At 38.2% G+C, this 16,110-nt stretch overlaps 1 protein-coding gene across 3 annotated transcripts in view; it reads right to left on the bottom strand.

The window, feature by feature from the left end:
• The window catches only part of pde1cb (phosphodiesterase 1C, calmodulin-dependent b), an 81,382-nt gene extending 65,272 nt beyond the window's left edge, over window positions 1-16,110 (bottom strand). The window contains exons 1-2 of one of the 3 annotated variants that reach the window (XM_029453337.1): window positions 15,902-16,110; window positions 15,417-15,807 (exon numbers count right to left, since the gene is read on the bottom strand). In XM_029453337.1, the coding sequence (XP_029309197.1) occupies window positions 15,417-15,681 (265 nt within the window). In that variant the 5' untranslated portion in view covers window positions 15,682-15,807; window positions 15,902-16,110. Of the gene's footprint in view, window positions 1-4,881; window positions 5,165-15,416 lie in introns of those variants that run through there. The other 2 variants (XM_029453338.1, XM_029453339.1) reach the window with 2 other exon arrangements.

The raw sequence follows: 16,110 nt of genomic DNA, 5'->3' as shown, positions 1-16,110 counted from the left end.
TTATAACATTTATCAGATTGTCAACAGCTCTCCGATGTACAGAAAATTAAACAATCTGTAACGATTGGAAGATGAACGAGGTAAGGCACAAATACTGGAAGAAAGATGTCAATTGTACAAGTTTCTCTGTTGGTCCTGATGAGTTTGCCTTCAAACTGTTTCGACAGAGGCTTGGCACCAAAGCCACCGTGAGAGGGGATCATTGAGGTTCCCCCACCCATTTCTTTCCAGGCATAAACCATTTTCCTGTTGGCCAGAGTGGAGTTTGAACTATGTATTTTAATTTGCTGTGTTGTGGAAATGTACCTATAAGAACTCAGAAATAAAACACGCAAAGCATTTGACCAGATTGAAGCAAAGATATAATGAACAAATATAATGCAAATTACATTCCAGAGAGAGATGTTTTATTCCAACAACAAAGCTGAACGCCTCTTGACTTTGAGAGTATGGTACCTTTGAGAGATTGGTTGTTTAAGGGGCCTTAGGTTCTCCACCCACCTATAGGATTATGGCACATGTTGCAAACTCATCACTACATCACCTCATTGTATAAGACACCTCCTCTCAACCCTTGGTAAATCAGTGTTTGCTTACTCTTCAATGTAGTTACAAGGGACTGTCCTATTTTTTACTTACATGTAAAAGTCCAAACAACAACAACAGAATGCACCATACTATACCATCCCACCAATTAACCATCACCATGTTTTGGAAACCGTCAGGTAAATGTTGACCGAGTGAACAACGCTTTATATAACTAATGCTGTTAACTTAGATGTTGACACTGTCAGCAGTGTATTTTCCATACAAACTTCCACCGCTTTCTCTGCTTCTGACATGCTGCTATTTTCCAAAAGTAGTCTGAATACACATTTAATGTGTTGCTCCACTGGAGTGAAATAAAAAGTTCTGCTTTTTTTTCCAAATGGAAAATCATTTTATGAGCGCTCAACTGACACCGTTTTTCAACGTTCTCAGTAAATCCACTTTAATCAGAATGAAGCCGCTTAGATTTGGTTGAACAAATTATTGTTTGGAAACCAAAAGCTTGTCTATTATTATCAACTCAGAGCTTAGGATTCATAGTTTGTTACACAGGAATACCCTCTGTTCACTGCTGCAGACAATACTGATGAAGCCTGCAACAGCATCCAAAAACATTAATTACAAGAATGTAATTGTTGTCTAATGTTAGTCTGTATACTACCAAAAGAGTTTGGTTTACTACGAGGACTATCACTCAGCTTGTGAGAACAGTTTAATGGTTTTGTATTTTAACTGTTTTCAAATAATTATTTTAAATAAACAACAGAGTTTGAAAGATGTGGGCATTTACCAGACAGAGGTCTAACAAAGAAATACTGTTGGATGGATTATAGGAAATGTAGGATTCAGCAACAGCAAAACAAATGTTTTGAACACAGAACAGCACCATGGATTCTCCACCCATGAAAAAAAGACAGAAAGTTTCCTTTCATGTGGATAAAGTCTGTGTGTGAAACTTTTCCAGTTCTGCTTTTGGCTGCTTTTTCCTTCCTCACCAAACAACAGAGAGGGCATGAAACACACAGAGAGTGAGAGTTGGCGTTATAAACGTTGATGTAACTGACCTGTCTAAGGTGTAATATACCCTTACTGACCTTGCATTGCGTTAAATACAACACTGATGAAATAACTTTACAGGAATCAGTTTTAAACTACAACATTTTGACAATCTAACCATGCATTCAGTCTAATATTTCAGGAAGAGGAGTGCGAGCAAAGACTGTAACATTTGAATCATAGCTAATATCTATGTGTGTTTGGCAAAGTTCAATAATTCCATCATATGCTGTAGGATTTCACGTGTTTTACTTTGGTATATTTCATACATACGGAATATTCTGCTGAGCTGACAATGACAGACAGATGTTGTGCTGTTGTGAAATCTGGACACCAGTACACTTGATCAACAGACTGTGCCTACTGTTTGGTGCTGTAGGTTTTAATTATATTATTGGGAATTGAAATTGTAAGTTTTTATCATATATACCCACAATTCCCAGGGTTGCAGCTCAATTTGCAAAATTTCAACAAACTAGCAAACGGCTAGTTACTGAAAACAAAATTGCAAATAGAGAATGTAAAAACTACGGCACATGAAAAATGGAGAAAAGGTGGATGGATGGATGATACCGTGGAGGATAATAGCCTTCATCACCAAGGTTTGTTTAAGATTGCTTTATACAGGGTTATACAATGGTGATCCATTTTTAGGAGAAAATATACAAGAATGTGTAACAATCTGTTTTACACTTATTTCAAAAGCGTAGAAAGACATGCTGGGAAAAATATATACACAAATAGCTTTTCTTAACAATCTTCTTCTGTCATTTTGCTCAAAGTACCAGAAAACATTAACAACTTTGAACTTAATAAAAAAAATGCAATGAGTATGTAGTGAAAACATTTAATTAAAAAAAGCCATAGGAAACAAAACATACATGTACATAAACAAACTATAGCCTGAACGCTCCGTATCACAAAAGAAGAGCTGATAAGTACAAATGTGTTTTCTCCACATGAGCTTTGTCAATCCACAAAACAATAACAACGCTAACAAGCCCTACCACACGACTAAACACCTCAGTTGGAATCCGAGCAGACGCTGCCAGCTACAGTTGAGGATCAGAGTTTAATAGAGGAGTGAACACAAGGTGTCCAGCCAGGCAATGAGCTACCAGCGCTTAGGAGTCACGCTTCAGAGGAGGTGATTGGCAAAATGCTGTGCAGCCTGAATCCTAGGCCCAGTGAGCAATTGATTGTGACGCTTGTTTGTTACCATGACAACTGCCAATGCTTGTGGGTAGTGTGGCAGTGATATGGGCCACATGTGTTCGAGGCAGGTTTTTAGAGGTAACAGGATGTCTCCAAGGGAGCAGAGAATCCAAAGTCTATTTTCTGTGGGATCATAAAATCTTTTAGGGCTGCTTTTAATGCTTTAAAAAAAGATATACGGAAATTATTGGAAGGCGTCTCTCTTCCTGTTTTTGCGTCCTAACGCCCATAACAACTCAATTTTCCCCTTCTTATCAGTATATTTATATCTTGCAAATAAGTTTAGGTGGGCCGTGTGTGCGTGCCATAGACCAAGGCTGTCCTTGTGCTGCACAATAACTGAGCTCGTGGCACACAGTTCAACTGAGGTGAAACTTAATGCAAAGCACTATGATGAAACTTGCCAGTAGTAGTGAGTGGGCACTGACTAGACCAATATGGAGACGTTGGTTTAGGCTATCTGAAAGGGACATTTCACCCAGGAAATGATCATTTAAAATCAATTACTCACCCCTTGTTACCTTAAAGAAAACTTTCAAGGTAGCGAGGAAGTAATTGATATATAAATGGTTATTTTGCAGGTGAAGTATTCCTTTAAGTTTACTTTGAAGTCCCTGACTTGACAGACATTTCAAGAGCAGAATGTGTACAGTAGCCTTCCTGGTGTCCATGGCATTACAAAATATAATCACTTCCTACATTAGTTTACATTTGTCTATTGCATTAAAGCAGTGTTAAAAAAAACTTGGGGCCATATATTATTATCATTACCAATTGAATGTGTCAATAATCACATCCAGCAGATATGAACATTTAAAAAAGAGGGCTAAAATATCAGTGTTATGAGGTCAGGGTTAAGTGCATATTTTAATTTGTACTGGGTTGTGATCACATCCGGTCCAGTAGGACTTTGTAGCATTGACCTGATCGCACTGGAAGGATTGGTGGAAGGGGAGTCTGGCTGTTCTAAATGTTCCATTATCTTCATCATTACATAATTTTATGTTCACTGCCGTTTGGGCTCGGTGGGTTGCGTGGGTTTGTCAGAGGTTGTATGCTAGAAACAGTTGCTACATCTGAGAACAACGTTGCGCAGTAAGACTGAACCAAATAGTAAAGTTGAAAGCTGTAAAAACCCAAAACAATGAGCTGAAAGACACTAAAACGCTCTGTAAAGGTACTAAGTTGGGTGATAAGTCCCTCTGGATTTAACCACTTTCAAACTACAAATAGTCATCTGGTCTTCTGTTAACATAACAATATTGATTAGTGCATGATTAAAAATACAGGAACAGTACCTATCCATATATTGCCAGCCCTACTGCTGCATCCTGAAAGAACGCATAAGTAAAAAGTTATTCAATATTGAAGTTGACATCTATCTGTTGAGACTTTTAGGCTTGTTGGATATCTCGACCCAGTGAGTGTCACAGCAGGTGTCACCTGTGGCAAAACCCCTGCTGTGACAACACTAATTGGAGCAACAGTTTTCTGCCTTATGTGAATTACCTTTGAAAGCCTATGTCCACATTTCTTGTGACATTAGCACTTCTGTGTACACAACAAAGCTGTCAAACAACTTCTCATAAACTACCAACAGATTTGAGGACATAGTGTCTCTACAGTCTCCAACACAGAACATATTCACATTGCTCTATTTTCCACACTGTTTCAAGTCTCACTCCTATGAGAGCTTTCACAAGCGCTCCAACAAAAACAAGGCAAGTGGCACATAAGTTCATCAACACTCTGGTTGTCAAGACAATAGAATGAATTCCTGGTGATGTCAGCCGCACACAGCTTTAGTCTGAAGTCTCCTTGTTTCCATGGTGTAGTTGTATTACAGAGTCAGGCATCAACTTCAGTAGAATGGACTAATGTGGCGAGTTGTGCAGCGAGGCTGATATGTGATGTGTTTAACGACATCGCCTCATTGCTCTGCCTCACACTATCTCGCACACATGCATATTCTGCTCCTGTCACACAGACTTTAATGCATCTTTCTCTCATGCAAACACACTTAACCTTTCCTTCGGCTCTGCCTACCCTGTAATTTCTTACCTATGGTGATGTTGAAGCCGTCAATGCTGAAGGTGGCACTCCGACCCTTCCTAAATCGATGTTTCTTGGAGTCCGCTTCCATTGTTTTGGCAACCTCCTGTCACCCTTGCGCCTTTAAATCTGCTTTAATGCCTCTTATCAGTTGCACTGTCTTGTTTCAGTTTCGTTTAGGTAACTCTCCTCCTGGAGAGAAGAAAATGTAGTCCCCCGACTCTGACGCTGGAAGAGAACTGTCAAAGACTCGCCACTTCTCGATAAAGACACAGAGCTGGAAAATTTTTCTAAAGTCTGTCTCCACCCCCTTGTCTTTGTTGCAAATATCTTTTTTCTCCCTCTCTCCGTTTCTCACACCTCAACAAGCTCATTTCAAGGAGCTTGTGGCTCTTGATTTGTTTTTCTTCTCTCAATGTCCCTCCACCCCTCCCTCCACGCTTTTTCTCCTCGTCTCTCTTCCCCGAGAGGTTCAGTAGGTGTGAGTGGTGGGTGGCAGTGGTAGTCGTGGTAGAGGTTGGGAGGAGAGGACATCTCTAGAGGTCTCTAAATGAACGTGACTCCTCCTACTGTCAAGAATGTATAGCAAAAGCATTGGAAGACCAGAGTTTGTATGACACACGCCTATTGTAGTCTATTCTAGTTTTGCTCACACACACACTCAAGCATACAAATATTGACTCTAAAATCGTGTTTTGCTGCGCTGAGAGGAAAGTAAAAAAGGGTAAAAGAAAGATAGCAACAGAGTGATTATGTTTATTGAGTCAAAACTCATGAAATCAATGTTGTTACTCAAGCTCAGAAAGCTATAACCCATTGAAGGGTACATACTGTTGTTTAGAAAAAGAAAAACAATCTAGCTCTACATTACATTACACAGTCGAAACAAACTGCCTTGAATATATTAATTATTTTCCTTTTTAATGTCCACGGCTTGAAATGACTTCATCATTTTGAGTGTTATCCTGGAAATATCCTTCCAAATCACATCGCATCGCCTCATCTATGCACAGACACACACACCTGCACACCCCAGATCAACAAAGGATAAAAAGATCCCCTTATTAGCACCATCTGACATTTAACTATGGGATTTTTTTCTGTGTTTAATTTTCCCTCCTGATCACTGTCTCTGAGTGCTCTTTATGAAGGCTTCTGGCTTATTCTTATTCTCACTTTCAAATTCAATAGATGTGCCTATATTAGCACACACACAATTACGAAGGCAAAACGTATTTTAATATTATTTCATACTTAATCTGTGAACAAATCACTAGTGATCACTTTATACAACTCACTCCTCTTTCAGAAAAGCAACCCAAAACTCTTTTCCCCTTTATACAAAATGCAGAATCATTTGAGTTTAAATAATAACCTACAATATGTTCTTTGCGTTTGTTCTTCTCTTTTCCCTCTCTGTTCTTTCCTTGAGCCACTTTCTAATAACAGTCACGATAAATTAATGTAATTAACTTCAATGGCATGTAATATAATCCAAGCAATGTGACAACAAAGACAGGGGATTTAGAAGCATTAACATGTCCCAATATTAATAAACAGTTAAATAAAATCCTCCTTGATTTCCGTGTGGCTGAAAATCTCAGTGGCAACATATTTGTCAAAATTCAATCACCACAATCACACACTGAAGAGTGATCAAACATTGAAATAAGAGTGTAGTCTCGGGTGAGTGTTCACAAGTTATTAAATAAACCCCAGATCTGTCAAAAAAAGTACATAGTCCAATAATACAATATTGTACTGTTGACACTAATGAATGCATGCTTTCTCAGTGATGTAGAACTTAAGGTGTCTGAGGAAAAGGAAGCTGATCACAATCAGGAGCTCTATCCAATTATAACAGAGCCAGTTTGAGTCACTCCAGCGAACACATTATGCACTTGTTAGATAATTACACTCCATCTCATTTTGTTTGTGAGCTACAGTAAGAGCTCTTTATCCTCTCCTTCTCCTGTCACCCTGCTCTCCAATTCAAACTGTATGTAGCAATTTGTGAGGATCCTAATTTTGAAACACTCTCGCTGTGCAACATCAAGTGCCCGCCTTTTCCCGGGTAGCGTTTATGAATGCATGTGTTGGAATATTGCAACTTTTATTCTTTCTCTGGTAACCATTTGTTAGAAAGCTCCAACTGGTTACAATGTAATCACTTTGTACATCATTTGCTTTTAAATTTTAAAATTAATGAACGGCCTGTTGAAGCCCCAGTTGTGTCAATATGATTAATATTATCATATTGCTGCAGAGTCCTTTCACCAATATTTAATTCCCCCCTGAATAATGGGTCTAAGAGAATATAATATGTGTGTATAATTAAAAAAGTAGAAATGTGCTAAAGGGAAAGATTGTCTTTGAGAGTTTATGCCATGACAGTATGTGTTTGTTCAAGTGGATCATGGTCAAAGTTTGCTGCAGTATATCGATGCTTTAATGCATTTGGGGTTATATAAGTTAGAGAGAAGATTACATAATACACTTAACTGAAGGAGTGTGCTTTTGCATTTGTGATGCTTTAGAAGGCTGTATGTTGCTCTACAACATTAAACATTACCCTTACAGTGGCATTTAACGCTTTTCACAAAACATTCTGTTAAAAGCCTCGACGTAAGGATGGTGGAGGCGTTCAGACTGAACATCTCAAGAGCCAAAAAATTCACCTGAACACACTCCTCACCTCCTCCACACACAAGCTTCTCAAAGACTGAAGACTTTCCATTTTGGATACTGTGTGGGATTTTTGTCTAGCCTCACCTACGGGTCAACACAAGAAGTTTTCTGTGGATATTCATCGTCCCCATATAACCAACCCTAATGTATTTGCTGACACTCGGACCTTTCCTCAATGCTACGATAAGATCAAGATTTCCACGATTACACATACATTTTTTTGAAGATTGCAGTGAAACTGCCCAATCATGCTTCCCACAAGATAAACCCTTTTCATTATTATTATTACCATTATTATCAATAACATTGTGCCCCTGAGCAAGGCACTTAACCCTGAGTTGCTCTAGGGTGATTGTCCCTGTAGTTAGCTCACTGAAAGTCGCTCTGGATAAGAGGGTCTTCTAAATGACAAATGTAAATGCAAAATGGAACGGACAATCATGTCCCCAGGGGATAACCCCTGTTTAATGACCCAATAGCCTTTTTCGAATGCAATCTTCAGGACAAACACAATATACATTTTTAGCAATATGAATAGCAAACTAGTAAGTATAGTAAGTCAAATAAGATTATGTTGGTGTGTGCTTTTCAATTTAAGTTAAATGTATTTATTTATAATGCAATTACATTTTAAATTCAACATATTACATTTTTCGCATTCTTTTTTTCAATTGTATTCAGTTGTATAATTTGTCTCATAGTTTTCAATAAATCCGTATACCACCTCTCCTCATAAATGCATTGAGCCTATTCAATAAGAAAGGTGTGACTTGCTTATAAAGCATGACAACACAGATACCAAGTGTGTGCCAAACATTTTGGTGAACATCTTTCAAGGAAAATAAACAAAATATATTCTGATGTATGTTAATTTTAATGTCTATTGAGTCCTTGTCAAGATCCATTTTCTTCAAGGGTCAATGTTAGGTCTACATCACTGTCACTAGGCAACCTTTCAGACATATTCAAGCAGCAACCTCTGCGGCTGAGCAGTGAAGCCAATGCGGAAGTTCAAAACTGCAGTTCACTGAATGGCCAATGGCTGGCTGGCCAATGGCTGGCTCCAAAAGGGAGTCAATCTGTATGTTAAAATGCTCAACTTTACACATACCTGTCAACATTGGAATTTCAAAATAAGGGAAATTTATTTGCCGGACTCCGCCCATATTTTAACAGCTCTCAGCCACCAATGTAAACGTAAACACATAAGGGACGGGTATATACATTCAGGAAATACATGTTTATTTAAAGTATGTATTACAGACATGTTTATAAGATTTATGTATTTTATTTGATGAGTTATTATCATCAATGTATTTGACAAGTGATGAGTTGTGTGGCTTTTGTTTTCCCCCGACGAGGACTTCCTTGTGATGGCAGAGTCGGGAAACATGTCCGCTACACTGCGACTGAAATCATTGCAGAAGCTGAAGGCTACATAATTTTTAGCGCAGAGCATCGACATCTTTCTCTCAGCTTTGGTCACTTGGTCTGCCTCCGAAACATTTCTTGTCACACATGAAGTCATTGACAGTGAATGTTTTTGTGCCTCTTGGCGTGCTTGTGCTTGGAAGATTTTTCTTGCTGGCGAACATCGCTTATTCCACCGTGGGCGATGCTAACATCTGAATGGCACACTTTACAAAAAGCAAGTGTTTGCCCGACTCTGCTTTTAATAAATAAGGGAAGGTCTCCTCTCATTTGGTACTTACATAAAGTTTTAACTTGTTTGGCAGGTACAACTGCGTCTCCATCTATCTCCCGTTCACTGTGACTCTCATCATATGTTCTCGTCTCCTTCTGTGTTATTGTTCCTGTTTTCTTCTTCTGTGTGTTTACTGGCGGATAACGTTTTTCAGCTAAAGTTAAACATAATACTGCCACCTGCTCTACCGGAGGCCACTGTACACTTTTTTTAATTTGGCCTATTTTTGTTTTTTGAAAGGTTAAAAATACGGGATATTTACAGGAAAATATTTAAACGGGAGAAAAACGGGATAGAAGTAAAAATACGGGATAATCCCGGGAAAAACGGGAGGGTTGACAGGTATGACTTTACATCATAAATAAATATGTTTAAAGTCTGGTACAAAAAATAGTTTTGGTCTCTAAAGCAAATTTCCCTATTTGTGACAAATCTACAGGAGATACATTTTTACATAACTCACCCATTTTAATTTATGATGGTACGCATTATTAGGGGCTTGGTACTATTAAAAGATGTCGCCCATATTTCACCAACGATGCCCATTTTTAGAACAGTGGGGTCACTGTCAAGACGGCAAAGGCTGACGCCGCCCACTTAGAGCTTCACAACGGCTCTTTAGAAACCTACGCGTGACGTCACGGAGACTATGTCTGTATCTTATAAAGTCATATTTGGACATATTCCATGCATTACAATTAGGATCGAAAGGGGTTGATATATAGCAAATTGTACTCATTACGCTAGTGTGGATTATATAGTATAATAGTAGTATACAGATATATTGAAGTTATTTACTGTGTTATTTTCAGTGCCTGTTTTTCTCACCAGTTTTAATGGGATGTTGGCAACTTATATTTGAATTTCTTGCAACAATTTTTTTAAACAGTTGTTAGTTTCAATGTCTTTCTTTTTTTTAACAAACCAGTGCTACCATGGATTGCTGGCACAAAAACATGCCTGCTTGCTTGTTCTGTTGTCCATTGAAGGAGAACTATTGCTCAGCCTTTGATCTGGCCATCAAACAGCCGGACAGGCCATCACCAATAGATAATAATTAGTTGTGAAGATAAAGGGTTTTTTGGAGATTAGAAATAGCGTTTTGCACCAAATGAATCCCAAACCGTCATGTTTTTATTTGTAGTGAGTAAAGGTCCTATTCAATAAATCAGCATATTTAAATTATATATTTACTCTGAGATAAATAAATAATATTGTAAATGAAAATCACTACAATCACTAACCAGATTATATTCCTACATTTTCCTCATATTGTGGACGCTGATAAATTGACATTTTAACGTAATTTTATTGTGTACTTTATTCAAACATAACATCGATACAGGGGCTTTTTGATTGTGTAATTTGTCCCTGTAGCACATCTATTCAGGACAACAACTATGCAATCAGACAGAAAAACAAGCTCATTAGAGGTCTCCCCTAGACTGTGGAACGACCTGCACTTTGTCAGTCCCCACACCACTGTCACCACAGTGACACAGTCATGTAATTAAGACACACAGGGTGCCAGGGAGCTTGCCTTTTCCCCTGCTAAATACTCATTAGAGGGTAATGTTAGCCTGTGTTGGAAACCCGAGGGAAATGAGCTGACAAAACAGAGAGCTACATGAACTGTCATCTGAATCCTGCTGCACAAAGACCCTGAAGAAAACGGGGGGAAAGTCTTGAGCTATATGTGCACACATTTAGCTAATGGTTGTTGCACCAGCATGGTTCCAGATCAAAGAGGGAAAAGCAGTTGGGTGAGTGTTATGTCAGCATGGCAAACATATGTAAACCTTTTGATTTGAATAGCATCTTACACACCCCAGACATCCTCCTCCCAACAGACCAAAGCCACTAATCAGCATTATTTGGACAGTCAGAAAACAACACCAATTCTGCTCTTTTCCTGAAAACGTCACACATGTAGTGTTGACCACCCGGCACCCTGTGCAGATTATTACACTTGTCACAGAGACCAAACAGCTGATACACCAGAGCTTGCCTTAGGTGTTGATAATACCCTTAACTACATACAGCCTTTATAGGAAATGGCTATTCTGCAATAGCAAAACTTGTAAATGTATCTGTAAAATGTTCAGCAACAGTGTTTTTAAATGGACTATTCTTAAAATAACTCCTTGTAGCAACTACATTATAAAGGTATATTTAGGACTTGGCAACAAAGCAACTCAGTTAAAGGAGCTATGTGGAGATACCTTGTAATCAGAAAAGGTTTAAGGAGTTACACACCAAAACACAGCGTGTCCTTGAGATATAACGAAAATGTTGAATGCATTTCCTTCCTCATAAAACCTGGATTGTGTATATCCATGTTTACTAGCTAGCAGTTTTTTACTGCCTTTACAGGCACATTGCTGCATTTCTTGGTGCATAACTGCCACCTGTAAAACATTGGAATAGTGTGAAACCACTCATAAATAATTGCTCCATAGCGCTAATAGTGGTCATAAACACCACAGTGTATGTTTAAGGTCAGGAAATATTGTGAGCACGGGTGAATATCATAAATGTCAACACTGACTATATATATATAGTAGCATGACAGCAGATGTGAACACAAGCCAACCGTGAGGAGGAACGTTTAAAGTTAATTGTCACTGTGCGACAAGAACATCATACTACTTCCTGCACTGACAGAAAATGTGTGTATTGACTGTAACTTGCAAATACAATTAATTTATATATGAGCATAATTCACATGACATGGGGTTGTCAAAATCTACACTAGAGACAGACAAGACCTTATTCATGCCTCCCTTCTTCCTTCACCTGCATCGTTTCCTTGCGCTATAGGTCCTTCTCCCACTGAGAGGTAGAGATGAAAGGATGGGAATATATTGAACACATCTTTGCCATATGGGGCACACTTGCTGGATCCAGAGTCATTTTAAATTGATATAAATTACTTATGACATGTGTCACAGCTGCATGACATGCGTCGCTGGGCTTGTGGTGAATTACTCTGTATTGTTTTGTTGTCTCACTCTTTTTTGTTAGTGTTTCTGATAAAGTTAAGTGCTCTTGTATTAGCATGAAATAACAGTTTTCAGTTATGTTCTTACAGACGGGATCAATTGTAAATTAAATTAAGAACAAATTTAACATTTAAAGATTTGATGTCGCGTTGACTCATATAAACACACCAAACACTATTCATCAAGGACTTTGTAAATAAAGATGATTTAAACTTTGATTGAATTTATAACTACATTTTACACACTGAAATGTTTAGTTGGCTCTGAAACAGATTAAAACCATCAATCAACAGAATTTTCAATAAGCTAGTTTTATTACTACAATTTTAACACATTAATCATTAATTGATTTGTGTTTCCTCTATACTGTACTATTGTTTTACTGTATGGTCAGATCAACTGTAGGATCCAATTACAAAACAGTTTTTCAGCCACTAGGCCCAGCTGATGCCTCTTAATCTATTAATGAAGCATGCCTCATCAAGTATTAGTAGATACAGTAGCATTAGTAATAGTACACATTATTCTGCAATTCCAAAAAACATTTTTTGTTGTTTACACATTTTTTCCTTCAGGGCCTGACCCAAATGTGTGCATGCTGCCTTTGTTTGATACTCATGAAGATTTACTAAAGATTATAACTTGCAAATATTGGTAACACTTCACCTAATGTCTCCCTATTTAGTATTTATTAGCATAAGGATATAAACATTGAATAAATGTCTTTCCAATCTTTCCCCTCAAAAATGTGTGACACTACAGTCTCAAACACAACTTTATTCTGCTGCTTGTCATCCAAATGTACTATTAAATCTGTAATCTATTAAAATACAATTCAAAGGGACTCTAGCTCCTCGTATGCCAGGGTAAACTGTCTTAATTATTGTGACCCAATTATTGTGCCAGAAATGCAACAGCATGGTAATTGCTGCTCCTCATCATCCCTATTATTATATAATCTCTCCAGTAAATTACTGATTGTAAGACATTTCCCATAAAGTTCCTGCTACAGTACACTTGTCATGTATTCTGGAGAACTGAAGCAGGATTGACACCATATAAAATGATCCATCCATATTAATTGAAAGTGTGTGTGGCCTCATTTGGTATGGCAGCTCAGATAAGAGCCATGGTCTAAAGTTGTAAGAGCTGATGTCAAACTTAACTTCTCAACTAAGCAGTAGTTGAGATCTCTACACCGCTGGGACTGTCTAACACTGAAAGGCCCCGAGCAGACAAGCAGATCTGGAGGTAGGTGTCTATGTTTTGTTCCTCAGTAGCAGATGAGTGTACACTCAGCTAAGAGACAGGGAGGAGACTCCTCAACACACATGAACATCATTGGGGACCAGGGAGGAAACTCAACGGGAATCTACACGTCATACGGTCATGGAAACGCCACAGTACAGATGGTATTTTAGGAGTCAGCCAGGGAGAATTATTTTCCTCTGGGACAGATAAGCAGGGAGTTGGATCTAGAGTCAGTGGAGACAGCTGGAGATAAACAGGATGAACTAAAGGAAACACTGACTAACATTAAACATTAAATAAGTTTTTAAGGAATAAAAATGTTGCATTCATAACGATAGTTATAGGGTAATCAGATACTACAGATGTACACAGATTCACTGAACTTTAAACAGCATGGAAAAACGTTGTACCATGTATCTCCTATAAAATTAAAATCAGCAATCATTTTAATTTTACATGGTAACACGTCTCAGCTTCCAAAGTCCAAATGTATTTGCACGTTGATGATACAATTAAATGATTGGAGTTTTGTGTGTGCAGCCATTCTCTTTACACATATGTCATTACCATGACCAGCACTTACTCTGCTGTACATTCACCATCCAACTCATGCTGATTAGATCAACTTTAGTGTCGTATACTTCGAATAAAAAAACATAACCCATTTCTACAGTATTGCAGTTTCATGTGTGAATTTTGATTACAATGAAAAGGACTGTAATTTGGTTTATTTCAGTCTGGGTGACAGACATCAAAGAGATGCTTTGGTAGTGGAGATATGCTGCATTGAGGCTGGCCATCAAAGAGCTCTGCATTCAGTCATTGAATACCTTTTTCTAGTAGCATATTATTCACAGTAATCCTCTGAAGTGACCAGTTGCTCTCATCTACAGATAGATCCATGAACTGAACGACAGAGATGTGCAGTATAAAGAAACACCACAGGTGACAGCTTGAGTGGTGTACCTGAGTAACTAATTACTCAGGTACAGCACTTACGTACAATGTTAGATACTTTATTTGAAGTATAGAGAGGTATTAGCAACAAGATGTACTTCTCATCAAAAGTAAAACCACTCAATAGGCTGCTAATTTTTTATTTTAATAGCTTATAACTGATCTATGACGCATTTGTAAATGATTTCATTCCTATTAATAGAACCATTAGTTACATCTTTATAAAGGGTGCCTTATTACAAAGTGGTAGCATAAACCTTTGAATTTAAAAAAAGCATCTGCCAAACCTCAGTTTGATTTTATAAACCACAGCCATGTGGACATGTCACAGCAGGAAAAGCACAGGTGTAATCAATAATATTAACAACAACATGCATAATATTTAGATAAGCATTCCAGGGCCCTGCTACTGTACATGCTGGCTCACTGAAATGGTTGAATGGGCTCGTTAATCTTATTAGTTCCACCTGGGTTCTAATGTTAAACATATTTGTACTTATTACATAATAATTACTTCTAAAGTATCTGGACTACATTTAGTACAGCTATACATAACATAAAGGCATATTGTCACATTATTTAATTGTCATAATTAATGTATAAATATGTAAGTGTTACTGGGTAGTTTAATATAGAACAATGCATCGTATTTTATAAACTGGTCATATTTTGTGTATGAAAAGTTGTAGAAGTATAAAGTAGCATCAAATTGAAATATTCAAGTAAAGTACAAGTACCTCAAAAAGTACAGTAGGTCTACATGCGTAAATGAAGTGTGCTTTTTGAGTGTTACTCCCCACCACGGTGTATTTTTATTATTATACACATGATTTTTTTTTTTTGCAACAAATGTGCATTAAACCAACAGGTGCGTAACTCTTATCTGACAAAAGTAGTAGGACCTGTATCCTTTAATCAATGTTACAAAATGTTGAACTCACCGCTGTGTTGACCTTCAGAAGTCCTTTTCTTCGAAGTTTGTTTGGCTCCGTCGGAGTCTTGTCTGCTCAGCACCTCGGACAGCAACTGGCGGGAACTCTGTCGTCCAATTTGGCTCGAGACGTTGAACCGCGCGCCCTTCTTCCTGGCCCGTTCCGACTCCGGGGCGGACTGGCTTCTCTCCGGGTCATGGTTGTTCTGCGGCTCTGAACCCACTTTCACTAACGCATTTCGTGTCCGTGTTAGAGCAGAAGTCACAGAGCCCATCACCGAAAAAAAAGTTACAAATCTTCAGTCGGAATCGGTTACTCAGAGTTTTATTTTACTAAAAAACCTGTTGACACTTGACTCCATTTTTGTTTTATTCACCAAATGCCACGGGAAAAAAAAGTGCTGAAAAAGAAAAACACCCACCTTTGTCATTCACAAACCGCTGTCATTTTTAGCTAAGTTAACCGACAGCAAGATATCAAAATGATTTACGGACCGGAAAATTGAGTTTAACCAGATCATGTCGGCATGTCTCCCTCGGTTTGTGTTTCCTCCGCCAGGTACGTCACATGGAGAAAGTTGCTCCGTCGACAAACACACCTATCTCTCGGGGCAGACTGGCGAAAACAAGCAACATTAATTAACTGGCAAGTATCCCGGATTATTAAAATGAGCAGACATCCAACTGCACTGATTTAAAGAGGC

This window comes from Cottoperca gobio, chromosome 17 (genome assembly GCF_900634415.1).
Source record: "Cottoperca gobio chromosome 17, fCotGob3.1, whole genome shotgun sequence".
Taxonomy (NCBI): domain Eukaryota; kingdom Metazoa; phylum Chordata; class Actinopteri; order Perciformes; family Bovichtidae; genus Cottoperca; species Cottoperca gobio.
This window is presented reverse-complemented; position numbering and strand designations above follow the sequence as displayed.